Raw genomic sequence first — 19973 nt, 5'->3', positions numbered from 1 at the left:
TAGTTCAAGGAGCACCTAGTCAAATGGTTTAGTTTTAGGTAGTCCTGTGAGAAAGAGGCAGTTGAACATGATGATCCTTATGAGTCCCTTCCAACTTGAGATGTTCTATGATTCTATGAATAAAATTTTGGGATCCTTTTTTGATGATGAAGAAGGAAAGCTTCCATTTTTTGTTGCCAGCAACATATAATTTTTATCGGGTAAATAGATATTTAGAACAACGCAAAAATCAAAATAATTAGTTGCCACTATACAGTCTTTATCTTCCCTTGAAAAAAAAATAGACAATTTTCTAAATAGACAGGAAAGTATTTAGATAAAAACCACACAGCTGAAAGAATTTAATCTTGATATCTGGAATGTATTAGCTGTATTATCTGCTCTTCTTCTTTCTTTATAACCCTGATCTTTGCTTATCATTGCTACATTAAGAAGAAATTGTATGGTGAATTTGGCAGTTCTAAGAATGGCTACTAATGTGCAATTTCCGAACACAAGCAAACACTAAATTGCTAGATAGAATAAAGAAATAATAATGGTGTTGCAGAATAAGTGAGGTAATAATGAAGCAAACCTTGCTAGGAACATAGTGACTCCTGTTGTTTCTCTTTAGCTTATCACAGAAAGGGCCTGTTATGGTAAATGCATGAATAAATATTCCATGCTTTTAGGTTTTAACTTTGCACACATTGGTTTTCCTAATTTTTATTAATAGAATTTATGTGGTAGATGCCTGGTGACTGGTTTAGGCCATCATTCAAGTTGCATGTGCTATTTGTTCCATCAGTGTAGCAGGAATTTTGCTTTCACTACTTTCCTGTAAAAACATTGTAATTAAAATTCTAATTGTGCTAGACACATGTGGACTGACTTCAAAGCTTTTCTTTTTGTCCTAAAAAAACGCTGTAATGTTTTACCTTTTCCTTCTTCCAGACATCCTGCCAGTCTTTTTGTTTTCCATTACAGTGACTGTAAAATGAAGTATTGCTTTTATGTGATAAGCCATGGGCTCGGTGCACATTTGTGAATGCTGTGTGTGATTTCACTTCAGGTGGCAGCCAAATGTTACCAAAAGGGAGGAGCAGCAGAGAAGTCGAAACTGGCCCTGGCACACGATGCTGTTCTCAAGGTGCACTCAAAGAAAAGCAGCCCCAGGTAAGTGTAAATGCAAAGGAGCAAGTGTCATTCAGCAGCACCAGACCTCATGTGTGTGTATAGGGAGAGATTCCCACCACAGTTGTGGAACTGGACTGAGACATCAGAGAATCACATGGGTGATATGTCTTCACCTCTTTGTCTGGGGGTGGCAAAAGATTCAAGAAATTAGGAAGTCTGGCACAGCTCCAACAGGATCTGGGGCACTGCTCGCTTTGGGGAGTAGTGAAAGCAGTTGTACACCATGGGCTGTCAAAACCACATGTGGCCATTGAAAGGGCTCACTGGTTATGTGAGAGAAGAGCAACAGTGTGTGTGTTACCTCAAGAGGCTTTATATTCTTAGATATAGATAGAAAAGCATATAGAATCATAGAATCATTTCATCTGGAAGAGATCCTCGGGATCAGTGAGTCCAACCATAACCTAACCTAACCTAACTCTGGCACTAAACCATGTCCCTAAGAACCTCGTCTACATGTCTTTTAAACACCTGCAGGGATGGCAGCTCCACCACCTCCCTGGGCAGCCTGTTCCTATGCCTGACAGCCCTTTCTGTGAAGATTTTTTTTTGTAGCATCCAATCTAAATCTCCCCCGGCACAACTTGAGGCCATTTCCTCTCATCCTGTCACTTGCTACTTGGGAGAGGAGACCAACACCCTCCATGCTACAACCTCCTTTCAGGTAGTTGTAGAGAGCAACAAGGTCTCCCCTCAGCCTCCTTTTCTCCAGGCTGAACAGCCCCAGTTCTCTCATCCGCTCCTGATCAGACTTGTGCTCCAGATTCCTCACCAGCTTCATCACCCTTCTCTGCACTCTCTCCATCACCTCAATGTCCTTCTTCTGATGGGGGGCCCAAAACTGAGCACAGTATTCAAGGTGCAGCATCAGCAGTGCTCAACTCCAGTTAACCCCACTGCATATTCACTTAACAAAGAAGAAGAAATGATGCTGTACAGTTGGGAAGAAAAGTCACTAACAAAAAGTGTGCTCTGAGGTGAAATTAGTGTTAGAATCAATCTAAACTAAATAAGCAGAATTGGGTCTGAACCGAAGGGCAGTTTTAAAGGGACAGATTTTGAAATGACTCATTTACTTTGTTCTGTCAGCTGGGCAAGATAGCTCAGGGGAGGAAGTTTGGAGTTTCCTGAAGAGGCTGGAAAACTGTTTGGGACTTGTCTCAAATAAAACATGATAAAATTTCATGGGGAGGACTTTAGAACTAAGTGAATTAATTCCTGTTCATTCTGGGGAGGCTGAAAACTAGCAGAGATATCAGAGTGGGTAAGGAATGACTAGAGCAGAGAAAGCTAACACTGAAGGGAGAAGGGGGAAGGTCTGGAGAAATGACTGGATTTAATCAAGGTTTTACCTTTTTTAATTACCTTTTTTATATTAGTGTCTCTGACTAGAAGTATAAGGTTACTCATAAAATTTTGTGATCATACAGAAGTAGCCAATGGGACTGAAAAATCTTTTTTTTCAGTTGGCTGTAAGCTGGACTGCTTGTCAACTGGATACAATTTGAGAAGAAATTGAATATATTAAGATATGTTGACAGAACATATGTAATAATTAAACTGTGAAAGTGGCAGGCTTTTAAGTGGAGTTATTAATGCTGGCGTACAAAGCATAAGTAAGATTCCAGTGTGGTCTATAATATGAAATTCTCTGTATGGTTCTGATTCTCCAGGCTCAGGAATGATGAATTCAGACTAGGTCTAGGAGGAAGACAAGCATGCTGTGATGATATCAGAAAGGCTGGACTTGTTCAGTTGTACAGAACAAAGGCTGAGAACAAATTTGATTGTTGTCTTTATGGACATTGGAGCTAAATAGCAGAATGGAAGGAGCAAGTTAAGCTAGAAGAGAGGAGGAGCACAAAACTACACTAGTGTACTTAGTTTGAGAATTTAAAGAAAAAAACCCCAACTTTTTACTGCCATAGCAGTGAGGTTCTGGAACAGACTTTGGACAGAACACTGTCAGCCCAAAATATAACTAATTGTAAGGTAATACCTCATGAGGTTATATGTGAAGAAAAACAGGATGTCAGCTTTGGTTGGATTCAGTGACAGATCATGTGATCCTAAACTTAATTTGGATGTTATTTGTTATTTTCTCCTACTTTCTACAGGGAAAAACAGATGGAATATATGACATTGGCTAAAACTTACTTGGAGTGTGGAGAACCAATACTGTCACTAAAATGTCTGTTTCAATCAAAGGAGCTCCGGCTTTGTGCAGAATTGTGTAAAAAGTTAGGAAAGGTATTAAATCCTCTAAACTGTCCTCTCCTTGTCACTTTTGTTTTCCTACAGCTATTTTTCCCCTCATATTAGTCATAAGATAATAGTATTTTTCTCTGGAATTGTACTGGCTGAACTAAACCAGCCCTTTAAGCTGGGCCATTTAAGAGGAAGCATTTGTCACAGAGTAGCCAGAAGAGGGTGAAGAGGATAATGATGCAATTATGCAGTCTAGGTTTATTTCTTTGTCTTTCCTCAGATGTTACCATCAGTCATTTTTGCTTTGCAGTCAGAAATTAATTAATGACTCATTTAATGAAAATTAAGCTGTTACTTCATTCAATACTCTGATACTGAAACTTCACTGATTACAGCCATCTAAATGGAACCTTGAAACTTGCAAGGATTAAGTAATGTACTAACAATTTTCTAAGCATATGAGGATGTTGAACATTTTTTGTTTGCAGTGCATTTCCACTAGAAGAATGTAAAGTAATTGTTCCAAAATATTCTAAGTTACAACTTCCCATTCTGCATCCATAACTGTTTTAATTTAATCCTGTCGATTCTGAGAAATTGGCAAGTCAACAGTAGTCTGTGTGGTGTTTTTTCATAGCAGACAGAGCTGGGCAAATAAAAAGTGCATTGGAAATCCATTATAATACCTTTAATTTTACATTGTAGTTTTTAAAACACAAATATTTTGAAGTTTTTAAATAATATGTTTGGTTTTAATGATGGTGGCATTAATATGTATTTGATTACGTTCAGATATTTTAATTACATTTTACCAAAGTGTTCTTCTCTATGAGACACATGATGGAATTACTAAATTTATTCTATTCATGTAGTTTTGACTGTTTGGAGCACTTCAGTTTCATTACTGACTTATGCATTGCAGATGAAAGACGCTGCAGTTTACTATCAGAAAAGCCAGTGCTATAAAGAAGCATCTGAATGTTATGAACAAATTGAGGAGTTTGATCTGGCAATTAAAATGTACTGTCAGGAAGAACTCTATGAAGAAGCAGCAAAGGCAGTTGAAAGGTATGTCTTCCAAGACGGTACTGAAGTATAATTCTCTTTTCCATTTCCAAATTCAGTATAATACAGCTAGTTCACCATAAAATTTTCACTAGAGTTTTGCCTCTTGACTTTGTTTTATATGAAGTTAAATTAACTTTGTCAAAATTCTCACTTGGGTAATGATAACATGGTGGAAGCTATCTACCACATTCACAGCTGGAGCAGTGACTAGCTTCATTTTCCTCAGAATTTTTTGCAGTCTTATTACTTGTCATGTAGGTTCTCCTTCAGCCAGTCCTTTCAACTAGATTCTGGTGATAAATATGACAAAAACATTTAATAGAAGGATTAAATACTTATTTTTTTAAAGCATGAAATAGTGATGGACTTAACCACTTAGTCACTGACTTCTGTAAGGGTATAACCATTAGATGTGTGGTATATAATGTAGCAGTTGTTGTAGCAAATTAATTATTTGTCTCCCAAAATCTCTAACTTAGAGCAAAAAATAGTGATTTGAATGACCAGCTTGTGCTGCCTCTCTTAACAGATTCTTGGTCCCAGTCCTCGAGATGAACTTTTCCATCTCCCCTGTCCTGACTGGGGCAGTTAAGAACTGCCTTGCACTGTGCATGATAAACTGATTTTATTAGTATCATTTTGACAGAACTTTGCATCTGGCACCATCCCTGTGGCCTCCTCAGCACATTCTTGCATAACCAGTTCATTTATTTGCCACACCTTTCTTTGTACCTAAATCGATTGATGGCTTTTAAAGAAATACATGTAACAATTAGAATTCTAGCAAGGCCTACACTCACACAGCTTCACTGAAATCCTTTGTGAGGTACCTTTAAAAATGGCAACTTTTTTGAAGGACTAAAGCTTGTTTAATATGTGGAGATAATCTGATGAAAAAGTTCAAGCACTAAAGTCACCTTACCAACTAATGATTTTTTAAAATCAGCCTCCCCAAATCATTCATGCAAATTCATCAGCCAAGGTACAAAAATCTGTACTCCCACGTTTATCATGAAAAAGATGATAATGAAAGGCTATGATAATTTACTCACCCATCAGGAAAAAAAATAATTTATTCTCAGCACACAGGAGAAAATACTTTTACAAGACTGGCTTAAGGAAATATTGGCTGATAGAAAATTATTAAAATAATAATTAATAATTGAGTGTTTTAAAGTGCATGTTTTGAGAGATGCAACAAGGTACTTTGCTCGGGCACTTATTAAGCAACCAAGTATGTGTCGGTACATACAAGAGAAATTATAGAGTTCTCTAAACTGATTGGTATATGGAAATTTTTATATAATATTATTTATATCAGTCTGTGGAGAATTCATTGAAATTCTGATTTATTTCATTCTGGCTTCTGTTCATGTAAACAACGATTCCATATTGAGACTTACTTTAATAAATAAAGATTATCCCTGGCAAAATGTGATTAAATAATTTGTAGAGTGATTTGACAGCATGGAGAAAGATTCACTAATGCTGTAAACCTTGTGACTTGTTTGTACCAGAAGTTTTAATGATCTTGCCTTATTGTGTAACTAAACTCTTTCTGTAGATCTTTAAGATGATGTGATTGTTTTTCACATGACAGACAAATCACTTGAAATAGTTGGTCTTTTTAAAGGAAGGGCTTCTGGAGGTAGCTATTTGTTTAATCTTTTGGTGGCTTTTGGAAAACGCAGTATTTTTTTGTCTAGATTGCTCACCTGTGATAGTAAATTGGTGCATCTATTATTTCAGATATGAAGACATGTTAAATACAAAAGGACAAATGGTTTCCAAACTCTCATGTACCGCGAATCAGTTGTATTTGGAAGCAGCTGCAAAGTACCTGAGTATGAACAGAACTGAGGAGATGATGCGAGTCCTCTCGAAACTTGATATAGAGGATCAGCTTGAGTTTCTGAAGTCTCGCGGATGCTTGCGCCAAACAGCGGACTTATTGAAAAGGGAAGGTCGAGAGGAAGAAGCTGCCAAGTTAATGAGACAACATGGGTTTGCTCTGGAAGCAGCCAACCTCACATCTATAAAAGAGTTTCGTGCATCGTGTTTGCTTGCGGCAGCACGTGCCGGTGTGACTCGCTGTTCGGAGTCGGCCCTGGCAGACATGGAGGTCATCCTAAGAGAAGCCCTGGAACTTTGTGAACAAACTGGGCAGAAGTCTGGCATTGCTGAGGCTGTGTTTTTGCAGGGAGCTCTGAACGGAGACTGCGTCAGGCTGAGCAACGCGTACTGTCAATTCCTATCTCTGAATCATTCTGCTGGTGCAGTGGAAGCTCTCTTTGCATTGTCTCGCTGCAGCACTGATAGCCAGAACATCCTCTTCATGGCACCGCGTGGCTTAATGGCTCTTCTGAGCCTAGTTAGGGGTTTGAAGAAAGCAGCCACCAATGTGGAGAAAGATATGGTGAAGTCATGCTTTGCCTATTTTGGGATTGTCCCAACAGGTGACAGTTGCCAGGTGTCTCAAAATGAAGCTGAACCCATTCTCAAGTTTTTGTCAGACAAGCCAAGTCTAAAAGAGAAGAAGACAAAAGGTGATTTCTCAGTAAGCACAGAGGAGGTAAAATTGGCTTTGAATCAGCACTTGTTAAGCAGATTGTGCTCTATCACCCATGAGTTACTGAACAAGCATTACCCTGATATTTGTATGAAGTTCATTGCTGGCTTGAACTGTGAAGATAAAACCTGTGAGAATTACCATAGGCCCTTGTTGCGTCATGAAGCAAAGACAATATTTCAGTGTAAAATGCATCTGGTGGCAATAAATGGACTGCTGTTGGAAGCCACACGCACTTTCCCTAAAGAGCTACTGAATCAGTGCAAAAGCTTTGATGAGATTTTGACTGCTGACAAATATGCATCATGTAAAGCCCTCCTACAAATGTTTTTTCCTAATCATTTTCATTTGAGAATCCTGTCTGAGAACCCAAAGGCGTGCAAAGAAACACTGGAGTTCAGTAACATTATTTCCAAACCCTGTAGAGCGCTGTTGAAGGAGTACATCACATTTAAGTTTAAAAAGGAAGACGCTGTAGCCAGAAGAGAATCAACTGACTTGTGGCTAAGTGCCATGCAGGTTTTCATCTTATCTTCGGGATATCCTGAAGAGCTTGAGAAACTTCTTTCTAAGGAAGAGGATGATTATAGCAAAGAACTAAACTTTGTTCTAGTAAAGAGTAAAGGCCGAGGAGGAAAGGCCAAAGGAATAGAGGGCAGACATGGTATGTTGCTACCTGACAAAAATGATGAAAATGCAGGGAAAACACACTTGTGCTTCTTTCGACTTCTAGAAAATTCACTTGAGCAATTCTATGTTCATAAGAACCCGGAAAACTGTAAAAGGTTTTTTTTCCGTTTTATGAATGTCCTGGTCAAGAAATGCACAAGGTACCTGATTCCAAGCATAGGAAATACGGTGATGTTATTGGAATTCCAGTATATTCTTTGCTGTGCTGTCCTGATGCGTCTGTCCAAGAACCTTACTCTCTGCTTTCCGAAGAGTTACATTGCTCTTCTTCACTACTGGGAGTTTTTGTTCAGAAGCAAGGAGCATAACAGAGAACTTCGAGACACGTTTTCTATCATACAGGAATACAGACCAAAGGACCCATATGTAGCTGTACAGAATTTCATGTTCCATCTCTGTTATCTAGCAAAAGTTTTGTGTGGAGTTCATGGAATGTTCAATGTCCTTCTGGATGCTTTCCAGGATCCTGACTGCATAACTTCAGGGGAGGCTGAGCGGACTGTAGTGCTGTGCTTAGTGATGTTACTGAATGCTGACCAGGTGCAGGATTCTAAATATAGATCCCACTTATGTCACTACTTCCCTGAAATCAAGGCAATGCTGCACTCAATGAGAAAAGACTCTCCCTCTAAAGTGCCTGAAAGATTGCTAAGGGTTGTGGAACAAGTGAGTGATGCTACACATGTAAGAGAAATCGCTGTAGGCCTGCAAGAGCTTCTGAAAGAGCGAGATGCAGAGTACTTGGTGGACTGCCGATGGAAGTGGGACTCTGCGTACACTCAGGGGCACCCACCCATACGGGGCATCCTGTATGAGACCATAAACCTTGACAGGTTTGTGACTTCTTTGGATAAGACAGAATATGCTGATGAGCTAGAAAAGGAACTTGAAGGGGTTCCTTGCTTAGAAGACCAAAAGGATCCCCTGGAAGTCATTGCACTCAGCAAGCAACAGAAGCAAGAACAGAAAGCATCTGCTCAACGCCAGCTGCGTCGTGTCTTCCTTTTCGTTTCTCTGTGCATGAAGTGGAAAAGGAAGGCTTGCTCCAAAGCTGAACCTGTTGCAGTGGAAGGAGAGGAATTTTTATCAGACATCTTCAAAAAAGCAGATATTGACCAAACCCAGTGTGACCTCTGTGGAGTCAGGTTCATCCAGAGCTCTGAGAACTATTTCAGCCGGTCAGAGAACGTGGAGCCAGATGCTTCTGAAGCTGTGACACCAATGGAGATCAGTGGGGAAGAAAAGTTGCATGCAGAAGGAAATGCAACTTCTGTGGCCAGTGAGGCTTACACAGAGCACAGAAACACAGATGAACACAGAAAGAATAATGCTGCCTACGAATACTATGCTGACTTTTTCAGAAGAGAGATAGATCCAATAATATATGATGGACTGGAAGTCGTGGAAGCTGTTACAGAGAAGACTTACACCCGAGATGGCTTAGCGTATAAAGAGGGTTCCAACTTACGCCAGAGAAAAATCAAAGAGAATATTAAGAAGATTTCAGATGCAGTAGAGGAAATCTATGAGAGAAAAGACTGGGCTAAAGGTAGGACATTTCCAGTTTTACTTCAAACAATTTAGGAAGTTATTTGTGGCCAAACTTCTCCACCTGACAAAGCTCCATTTGAAAATCTTAATGTTGTCAATAGAAGGGTATTTACAGGTATTTCAGGTAGCTGGGGAAAAGAGTAACTGAGACAGCTGAAAATATTTAAAAAATATATTCTCACCTCTTCCAAACACAAAGTAAAATTCAGGTAGTACAGGTGAAGTGAATAGAGGTGAATTTTAACTACATGATCAGATGTGCAGTGTTCTCTGAATTTATACAGTCTTATGGCAGCCTGTTACATTAGACCGGATAATATTTACTAATTTTTCTACTATTTCCTACTTATTTAGTTGTGCCAGCTGTAGTAATTTGGATATGCAGGGGCAGAGTGTTAGGAGTACTTGGAATCTTTGGTTAAGGATATCCCTGAACTTGTAATTTTGCTAGGGCTGAACAAAAGTGAATACTTAACTACAAATCTGTAGGGTGTCAGGCACTCAAAGTCAACCCTGGTATTATAAAGTTCAGTAAATTATGGTACTTAAGAGGTACGTATTTTGATATTTGATTTATTTTTAACTCATATGCATAAAGCATTATTCTATGCTGATTTTTGAAAGCAAAATTGAATTGCTGTATGAGTAGCCTAGGAGCAAAATTGTTTGGGGTACTTGATGTGGGAAAGTGACATCTTAAATCAAAACATTGTTATTGGCTTTAGTTGTAGAAATCCACCAACCCTGTCAAGTTGTCACTTTGCCTGTGATGTCTGACAGTAATGAAAAACTGTGATATTTGATATGTTCATCAGCTCTGATCAGTGAAATGCATTAAATTTAACCTAACTAAGAGTTAGGTTGTGGTCTTCATGTGTAAGCTTTATATTTACTCCTTGTGGAAAGCTTTTACATATGAATGAAGTCCGTAAAGTTTTGCTTAGTATTTAGTTGGCTTTCTGTTCAGTGAACCATAATACTGATGAATATTATATATATCATAGACTTAGTTAGGTAATAGTTGATTTTCGTATGACAGTTGTTTGATATATGTTACCTTGTTCTTCCACTCAGTGAAACTATATTTACAGAAATTATTTGCCTTTGAGATTCATTTTCCCTCACTTTGTAACAAGCATTTTTCCAGTCCTTAATGGTGCAGTTAAGCAAGGACTACAACATCTTGGGTCTATGTTTTACTTTGACTTGTTTAATTTCATAGGGATAAAGAAAGCCAGGAACTCAAATGCCCAAAAATAGATCACAGAATGGTTGGGGTTGGAAGGGACCTCTGGAGGTCATCTAGTCCAACCCACCTGCTAAAACAGGTTCACCTAAATAAACCAGAATGTTCTCAGAAGTTTCAGGTATACCTTAAAAGGGACAGCACAAGGATGGAGAGCCTCTCTGATAGTGCTAGAAATGTTGACTGAAATGGGGAGTAACACATACAGCATCTTCATCCCCATTTGCCTGCACATGAGATCACTGGTGATTGAGACTTCTTGCTTTTCAGCATCATCATAGAGCACAGCTCTGAGTAACTTAATTTTGTACTTGGCTTTTAGCTGCTGTCCATCTCTTAGCTAGCGTTCTTACAGAATGTTAATTGTGCTCCATTTCAGCTGAAGAAATAATAACCAAACAAGCCAACAAATTGGTTGCCACCGTTGACGAAGCTCGTAAGTGGTTGAAGAAAATGGACTCTCATAGGATAAAAGAAGGAGGTATGTTTTCAAATGGATGTTTCTGTGCCCCTAGAGAACACTGTTCTGTGATGGTCTCTTAGCATCACTTCAGTCTCAAAGTCAGCAGTGTTGAGGATATTCACTTGCCCTCTAGGCAACAAGAAATGGGCACCTCCGTAGGGCAGGGAGATTGAAGAGGAGCCATCTTCATCTTCACCAGCAAGGCAGTGCTGTTCCTTAACTCTAGTGCAGCAGTGCATTTATGGGCAGTGTAGATCCAAGTTCTTGGAAAACAGCTTCCTAACAAATCTAATCCTTAGCTTGCTTTTAAGGGTTCTGTGGAAAAATATTATAAGCAGTTGGTTTTATTTTGTTCTCACTTCCATTTCACTTGGTTTTGCACCAAAAGTAACATACACTGATGCAGTCTATTGCATCACAGACCTCTGAGGACAAATTTAAGACTTCATTGTTCCTACTTGTGTGTTTAGGTTTAAGAACATACTTAGGTGGTGGGATTGCAGCAATTGCATTAAAAGGCAGCAATGAAGTGATCAGGCTTACAAATTGCGCTACATGTAAAGCATTAAAGTAGCTGTATTTTAGAAAATGTGGTTGTGATAAAGCCTTGTGTTAGACTTTCCTATTCCCAGAAAGATCTAGTTAATAAGACTACATGGAAGTGCTCTCGGTGTCTCACAAGCAATATTATAGTCTGTCTTTTAAGTCAGTAAGCAAATATATTGTCTGCTGAAACTGAACCTTGAGGGAAGAGAGACATACTTCTTGAAGTCAAAACCAATAACAATAGAAATGGATTTTCAGTGTAAAAATTAATTAGTAGTGGAGCAAGTGGCTTAGCAGTCTCTGGTTCCTAGCAGAGCTATTAAGGACATTATCATATTAAGCCCAGTACTTCTTAAACATGATTATATGAAGGTATATTGCTGGCATATAAAATGGCAACGACATAGCTTGTCATACTATCAAAAGGAAAAGGTCCTGAGGTTTTTCATTCTGCATTAATTTCTTGTTTTTAATATAGGCTTTGTACATGATAGAGACTTGGAAAATGAAGTGGAAGATGAAAGCATGGCTTTTGAAGAACTTGTCAATAAAAAACTCTCAAGAAAAAAAGGAAGATGCGGGAAATGATAATTAGAAAAAAATATGCAGGTGGCTATTCTATCCTCAACAATGTAATTTTAGAATTTTAAAAAATGTTGAAAAGAAGAAGAGAGGGATGGGGTCAGAAATGAGAAGAGTCTGAAGAGAAAAAGCAACTTATGCTGTTGGGTTTTTAATCACTTGTGTCAGAATAATTACCTATGTGCTGATGATGTAGTTGTTAAAATACGTGACAAGATGAATTTCCTTTCAAATCTATGTGGTAGCTTGAAAGTAATGAAAAGCCAAAGAAAAAAACAAGTAGGAAAAAATAATGTTTCTGCCTCCTATTAGGGGTATTTTTCCACTCAGTCTTCTAATTTTTCTTCTTCCCTGTTTAATTACATCATCATTCTTCTGAGCTGGAATACTCAGAATAATAGAAGGATAGTTTCTCTCATTTAAAGAGGTTTTAATCGGTGTTTTTAGGTTACCATTGTAAATCTGCTGTATTCTGAGTCTTCCTATGTTTGGAAAATTTTGAGTCTTTGGGTGAGGTACTTGCAATATCTCTCTTTTCTATTTTTATATACAAGAACAGTAGTTTCTAAACACATTCCTATTTTTGACAGTGTGAATACTTCTAATTAGATATGAAAGTTATATATTGTATGTCTTCTTTTTGATCAAGTTTTGATATAAACTGTTACCTGTACATATTGAAATAGAGATAATCTTTCTTTAAAAGAGTATTACACATTTTAAGTGTTTTGTAATTTTAATTGACAAAAGGCTTTTTGTAATGTATAATAATGTTTTTATAAATTCTGTAAGATATTGAAAATCACTTGATCTTGTCTTATTTTTTGAATGCGTTCTGCAAGCCGTATGTGACTTGACTGCATGAATGGGATTTACAAGTTGGGTCCAGCGTATCAGTTCATACTGATTCTGTTTTACTTCCTTGATTTCAATGTCTCCAACATATTGTAGTCTCCTTTGGAAACATTTTAAATGAATGCATTTGAATGTTAAACCTAATTAATTAGAGTATTATTTAGTTGTTAAAATATTTTTGTCTTGAAAAGGCAGCCACTTTGTATACATAACAAATTGTTTCAATAATTACCTTTTGCCAAAAGCTTAATAACTTGTTATTATGCTCAGTGTCGTGGAGTGGGACATTTTACATGGGTAAAAATGAAATGTCACTGTAGAATGGAGCAGCGTGGGCAGCAGTAATAGTTATCTATTGCATTGTAATTGCCGTTGTCTGCCAGAAGACTCTTTACCAAGTGCTTCGTTTTAAAGAAGCCTTGTTGCTTAAGCAAGCGTCTAGTAGGTAGTTTAAAAACATACACTGATGAAATGTAATGCTAGTTGCTTGCACTGTATAGAAATCAAGAATTAAGAAAGTTGGATCATTAATGTAACGTCTTTGCCTTTTTTTCTATAATGGTGTGTGTTTTGCATTTGAAATTACTCCAAGAAATTTTCCTGATTACTTTCTCAGCTTGAGTATTTACGTTTGTGGCAGATACTTTCTTTTTATGGGAAAAATGGAGCTTTAACAAAATTATTGCAGAACGCCAAGCAAAGATAAAACAAAGGAGAATTAAGAACAGAAGTTATATTGCATAAAGAACTTCTTGGGTACATTTCTTTGGTGCAGGGACCTGTCATCCTTGGTGTGGTTCAGTACAACGCTGATCAGTATCTGATTCTGAATCAGCACTCCCAGATGGAACTTAGTTCAATAGCATGTGAAAGAATGACTGCTAGCCAAAATTAATGGCCGTTCAAATTTCATGGTTCATGGTTTCAGGACTATATTAGGCTAAGATTTCAGTAATGTTCAAACAGAGATGGGAAATCTAATTTGATCTCCAGTCCAATATCAGTGCTTAAAGGTTTTTTTCTCTTGTGATGACACACATGGCGGTCTCTTCAGATAATAATGATCTGTGTGCATTAATCCTATTTGAGTGTTTAATTAGCAAAAAAGGGTTGTCCAGATATACCCTTGTGGTTTTTATTTGTTTATTTTAAAATCTTTCTCACCCCCGGTGGAAGCTCCAGTGTTCTGGCACCAGCTAATGCCTTTGACTCAAAGGGCTTAAAAGCCATGACAGGTGCCTTGGTACATGCGAGATGCTTATTGCGCTGAAACCTTGGAACCGAGTGGAACTGGATGCAGGCTGTCAAGCGAATCCACCCACTTCTGCCTGTCTAAGCCATGCTGAGTTGAAAAGAATTTAGAAAAGACTTCAAAAGCACAGAAACCGGTGACTTAAAATCTCTCTCCCTGATGATATAAAAATGACACCTAAATGCAAAAGAAGAACAAACTATGTACTGCAGTTGGAAGACAGGGGTGTGGTCTGAAAGGTGAAAATTCTCCAAATATCAAACTACTCAAGAAAAAGATCTCTTGCTTGCTTGAACCTCATATTAATACAAAGGACTGTATGGTAAGTGATGGGTATTTTCCACCTTTTTTTGTTTATTCCTCTTAAAAGCATAGTTTCATAATATTGCCCCCAGTTTTATTCTAAAACACTTTCCTAAGAATTAGCTGTTACAAACTCTGACTCAGCAAAACATTTAAACACTCGCAGTTTTTGAAGTATTTGCTTTCAGTCCTAAAGGGAAGCCTTTTGCCTTTGTGTGCCTTTGTGCTCACTGAAAACGTAAGAGGGAGGAAATTGTCTTATCTCTGTGTAAAAAACAATAAAAAAATAAAAAAAGTGATAATAATAATAATAAAATTCCTGCCAGGAGTGCCTGTAACATTATTTGCTGAAAACTGATTAGAAAGCACCCTTCCTTGTATGAAAGGGGACCGCAGCTGTTCCTGCTGAGCTTCTACTTTTGATGTTGGAGCATTCAATTTTCATGAAAACTTTCACACCTCAACTAACTAAAGTGTATCCAGGTCTTGCTGTGTGTTAAAATTTATGGCACCTCCATCATTCAGGCTTTCAGTTAGTGTGTGACTCAGAAATTTATTAGCGAAGTACCAGGCAACATCCATACTCTTTACTTCTTGGTGTAGTAGATGTCAGAAATTCTGAGTCTCTTCCTTAGTGCACATTTGTAAGAGCTGGTGTGGCTGGGAGTGGAAGAGTTTACATATTTAATTTTGTAATTTCATTACTACATTCATATGCCAAGATTTCTGACGGTACATATACTCAAAGTAGAACACTTAGAGCCAGACAGTTAAACACTAAAGCAGTTGAATTTTCAGATTAATAGCCATTACAAACAAGTGGTCTGTGAGAATTAGAGCATTTATTTCAGTGTTCTGATGTGGACTTATGATACTTTTTTCAGCCTGTGGTCTGAGCATGGTATGTCTACGTGCACAGGTGGTGTGTATTCATGTTGTCATCTTTGCTGTGTTGATCCTGCCTTGTTGCAAGAGGATGGGTTCCAGTGTCTTCAAAGTCAGATATGATCATCCTGTGCTGCTTGATCTGTGGAAATAGTTTTCAGGTATGAATTGGTAGAAGATGCTTACTTGCCTACAGGCCATCTTCCCTTTAGTTTGCACACAAAGTTTCATGGTTTAAATAAAGATGTAGTTGTAAGTTACTTCAATTTGGCTTCTGATCAGCTGGTTTCTGTATTGTCCTGGGTAAACCAGTGTTGGAAGTTTAGCAAAAAAAAAATGATAGGTTACCTCTAAGATCTTCAATAACATAAATAATAATTATACCAGAAAGTAGTTTTCACTAAATCTTGCAGAAGTAAATCCTTCTAACTGCATTTTGTGAAGGGGTGAGTGGGTCTTCACTGAAGCCACACCACACCAGTTCAGTGATACATGCCTCTCTGTGAACTATTCATTGTAACGTGCTTGTCTTGTGCGTGACATGCTTGATGAAATCATGGGATGAGGTTTTAACCTTTGAACAATCAGGGACAAAACACTTGAGCTGTTTCAAAGTTGGCTGATTCTCTAGAAATAGGGTAGAGCAGAACATTAATGAGGAGATCTGCCACAGACTTTCGAGTTACTCCAGTATTAGTGATGTCCCACTCAAAGTCAGCATATATGTCGTTTGGGGCACCCTACATGCATTATACAGCCTTTCTCTCAGGATTTTTACATTTCTAGTAGTTTTGGGCAGGGTTCCCAAAACTAGAAGCGCCCATGAACATGTAGCTACTTAAAAGGACTCTGAAGCAGTAGCAGATGAGGTGCCTATTTCCTATGGAGAAAGTTGGGTACCTCAGTATGGGATATGGAGCAAAAGAGCACTGAGCTGAGAGGTACTGGTGATGTGAAATGGTGTTTCAGATGACAAGAGATGCAGAAAGGAAAACACTGAACACATTTGAGCTTTGACTGGGGGAGTCTAGGAGTAGAAGAGCATCAGAAGGGTGCAGCATGGAAACCTTCACTAGTCTCTCTGTCCAAAAAAAACCCAGATCAGAGTTCTCTATTTTCACCAGGAGACAGCCAGAAAAAAAAAATGATTACTTGGAGGAGGATGTGATGATGAGTTACTTAAATAGTAGCCAGGTGGCTGGAGTCCTTCTCTAGGCTGCTGAGATGGGCAGGTTTTAAACTTAGCCCTCCCGGGAGGATGCTCTGAGCCATGGGCTGTTTCCCTGGAGGAGCATTCACTGCAGCTGCTGCTGAAGGTGACTTAGTTCAGGATTTTTTGGGGGGCCAGAGGGAGGGTGGAAGAGGGACCCATTCAGGAAGGGAGTTGTGGGTGTCAACACCAGTAGTCCCAGATGTGAAAAGCTACCAGCCCTTGAAAAGGGACCGGTAGCACCAGTGCTAGTGGTGCTTGGTCACCAGGGCAGGGTTGAGACCCCTTTCTCTGATGACTGCTGAATTCATTGTGCAGCAAAACAAATTCAGCAGAAGAGGTGGAAATACCAGCAGCCCGGTAGCCAGGCCCATCATCTGCTAAGCTGTAGGAGATGCGGAGTTAAACCTGGATCTCCTGTTCCCTGGGAGAATGCTCTGATATACAGGCTGGTCAATAGTGACCTTTCTACGTTTTATGGGGATGCCCATGGTGTGCAAGAAGCTTGGGGACTGCTTTACTGCACTAAGGTAGAAGATGAGAAAGATGCATTTTCTGGATCCTGGTTGGACTTACAGGTAGGTAACATGCTGAGCTGCCTAACCTTGTCAAAATACGCCAGTCTGGGTGTAAAACAGGGATACTGGTTCAGACCAAGGGCTGTGCAGCTGGATATCTTGGGTTTGGTATTGGCCAATTGCTAATCCCATCCATTTTCTTCTGAAGCCCTTCCCTCTACCAGTCTGCTCCTTTATAGGGTCAAGTTTGAAGTGACATTACCTTTAAGGCAAGGAATGCTGTTTCACAGCCCATCCCCACTCCTGCCCTTGTGTCCATTAAATGCTGATATTACTTACATAACTCCATCAATTTTTAGAGTTGGGAGTTTTTAGGACAACTGGCGCTTTGCAATCTTCTATGATAATTTTTCACTTAAAAGTGATGGAGTAAGTTAGCAGTGCTGTTGTATTTATTTGTACCATGATGATCAGGAAGATATAAAGCATGTAAAATCATTTAGAACCACGTTTTCCACAGTTCCTAGGTAAAACAAGGTCAAATTTCCTTAAAGATGCACTTTAAGCAGTTAACAAGGAACACTTGGCTCAAGACCTGCATCAAGAACAGAGAGATCAGGCTGAAGTGAATAAGTAAGTAATGAAAAAAACCTGTCAGCTTCCAAGTCACTCTGTTTGTCTCTGTGAGTAACATGCCTTTTTCTTGACCCTGTCACTTTGAATGTGTCTGCTGTTCAATCTGATGCTTTTCAGACAAGATTAAACACCAGCTAATAGAAAGGAATTTCCCAGTGTTACATTCACAGCTTCTCACCACTCTTTACTTTGGCTGGAGGAGTCACTGATGTTTAAAAAAGGAATAAACTTGTAGTAAAATGAGCTGTACCTGTGAGCTGGGGTATTTATAGCTCTGTGCTCTGCAGAAGTCTTGTTGTAAGGGGGAAGAAAAGACTTTGGTTGTTGTGTGGAATACTTTTTGTGTTGAGAATTAAAACAAGATTGCTCTTTGTTACTGAACTCTGAATATGGGTTGTGGGAGACAGGACAATTTTGCTCATTTCCACCACCAGCCCTAAGGACATAAATCCTTCTTTATCCCCTCACTTTGCCCATGTATGTGTGGTCCAGTTCAGAAACAGCTATCTCTGCCAATTTTTGCTGGAGGATCTTTTTGAAGCTCTTGTGGCTTGTGAGTCATTGAGATAAAGATGCCAAATCTTCAGTAGGTAGTGTTTTGGGGACCTAGATTAGACAACTGCCTTTTGCCAGGAGGATCTATAACTCTCTTGAGCAGCTGTCAGGACTGACTCAAGGTCGTCCAATGCTGGAGCCACCACTTAGGACTGGCTGCCATTCCCCAACTGTAAAACAATCCCTTATAGGTGTAACGAGCTTTTAATATGAACTGGAATCACCTGGTAATGTATCATGGGGCTTTGATTGGCATCAGTGATGCATTGTCTTTTTTGGTTGAAGCCTTTAGATAGGATTTGCTAGAGCACAATCTGAAGAAGTTGTATCCTTGTAGAAGAAAGGGCACAATCTTTCCCCATTGAAAGCTGTAGTATGGACCTCCATTTCCATATTCTTGTTGACCGAAACTGGAACAGGAGAGGAAAGGAGCCCCTTCTTGTCTGACAGCCATCTTTCAGCCATCCCCATTTTGTACTCATTCTGTAAAGGTTACTAAAATATTAGCTAGGAATGTGGGATTAAATAAGCTATCTACCTAGATCGATTGATAGATAGACTTCCTTTGACCAATGAAACTCAAAAAAGTCCCAAACTGTATAAATCTTTTTTTCTTTATGAAAGCCACAGTAGTCAGAATAAGAATGAAGCTGGGAGGTTTTACCTCGAAGATAAATGAGGCAATATCTCCCTTTTTAATCTAATTACTTTTATGCTTTCTCTTTAACAGTATTTCAAGCCCAGTCCTTGAGATCTGGGTTAGAATACTGTCCGAACACAGGTTTTTGTTTTCCCTTTAGTTACATGTGGTGGACAATCTTATATTCACGACCACAAGCTTTCCCCACTCCTCCTAGTGCCAGTCCCACAGTTTTAGAAATGTTGCACACTGGCTTAAAACCAAAGGATTATATTGTGCGTTTAATCAATTTTGATGCTTTCTATATGCCTTTGTTTCCTGAATCTTTTAGAGTGTCTTCAGCCAAACCTGATTTTCCTCCCTAGACAGGGGTGCTTGATTTACCACTTGCTTTCAAAGAAAACAAAAATCTGAAGCAAGCACTTTCTTCCAGGAGCCAGGTATTGAAGAGAAATACCAATTCATCATGAGACTTGGGAATAAACTTCAAAATTTGGAAATTGTGAGGCATATGACTGAATTGGACTGTTTATAACAAAGGAAAGAGAAAGCAAAATAGTTTTATCATCGAATTTCCTCTGTTCATTTCCATTCCTTAGAGGTGGGGTGGAGATGATCAGCAGTGAACACCATGTGAGATTGTATAGCAGCATTTTAGTCAGCACCTAATGAAGTGTGCTGTAGAAACCTCCTCTTACACAGGGTGTTAGCTAAGAAGCGATGTCATATTTCGAAATGAAGCACTTGGGCAGTGGGTGTGTGTGGAGGAGAGAGTGGGATCATGCTGTAAAAAGTGCTCACATTTTTAGCCAGACAGCACTTCTGCAGCAAATAAAATCTCTCTCTCCAACAGATGGAGGAGAGGTGAGTGGGAGGGAAGTTTGGAAGTGCACTTTGTCATTTCTGTTCGCTCACTGCTTTGGCTGCAAGGGAGGGTGCATGAAATACCAGCCGATAAAAGGGTGGATTAAAAAGTGCAGCAGTACCAAGGAGGAAGAGACAGCTCTCCATAATTATGGA

The 19973-nt window shown here is 38.9% G+C and overlaps 1 protein-coding gene across 3 annotated transcripts in view; it reads left to right on the top strand.

The window, feature by feature from the left end:
- Window positions 1–14722, top strand: part of TRANK1 (tetratricopeptide repeat and ankyrin repeat containing 1) — a 57503-nt gene extending 42781 nt beyond the window's left edge. For all 3 annotated transcript variants that reach the window (XM_071804812.1, XM_065830947.2, XM_071804813.1), the window contains exons 20-25: window positions 1052–1155; window positions 3294–3426; window positions 4307–4452; window positions 6202–9260; window positions 10888–10989; window positions 11996–14722. In XM_071804812.1, coding sequence (XP_071660913.1) covers window positions 1052–1155; window positions 3294–3426; window positions 4307–4452; window positions 6202–9260; window positions 10888–10989; window positions 11996–12105 — 3654 coding nt within the window. In that variant the 3' untranslated portion in view covers window positions 12106–14722. The remainder of the gene's footprint in view (window positions 1–1051; window positions 1156–3293; window positions 3427–4306; window positions 4453–6201; window positions 9261–10887; window positions 10990–11995) is intronic.
- The last annotated feature ends 5251 nt before the right edge of the window (window positions 14723–19973 follow it).

Source organism: Patagioenas fasciata, chromosome 2 (genome assembly GCF_037038585.1).
Source record: "Patagioenas fasciata isolate bPatFas1 chromosome 2, bPatFas1.hap1, whole genome shotgun sequence".
NCBI lineage: Eukaryota > Metazoa > Chordata > Aves > Columbiformes > Columbidae > Patagioenas > Patagioenas fasciata.
The sequence above is the reverse complement of the archived record's forward strand: the minus strand, read 5'-3'. Positions and strand labels throughout refer to the sequence as shown.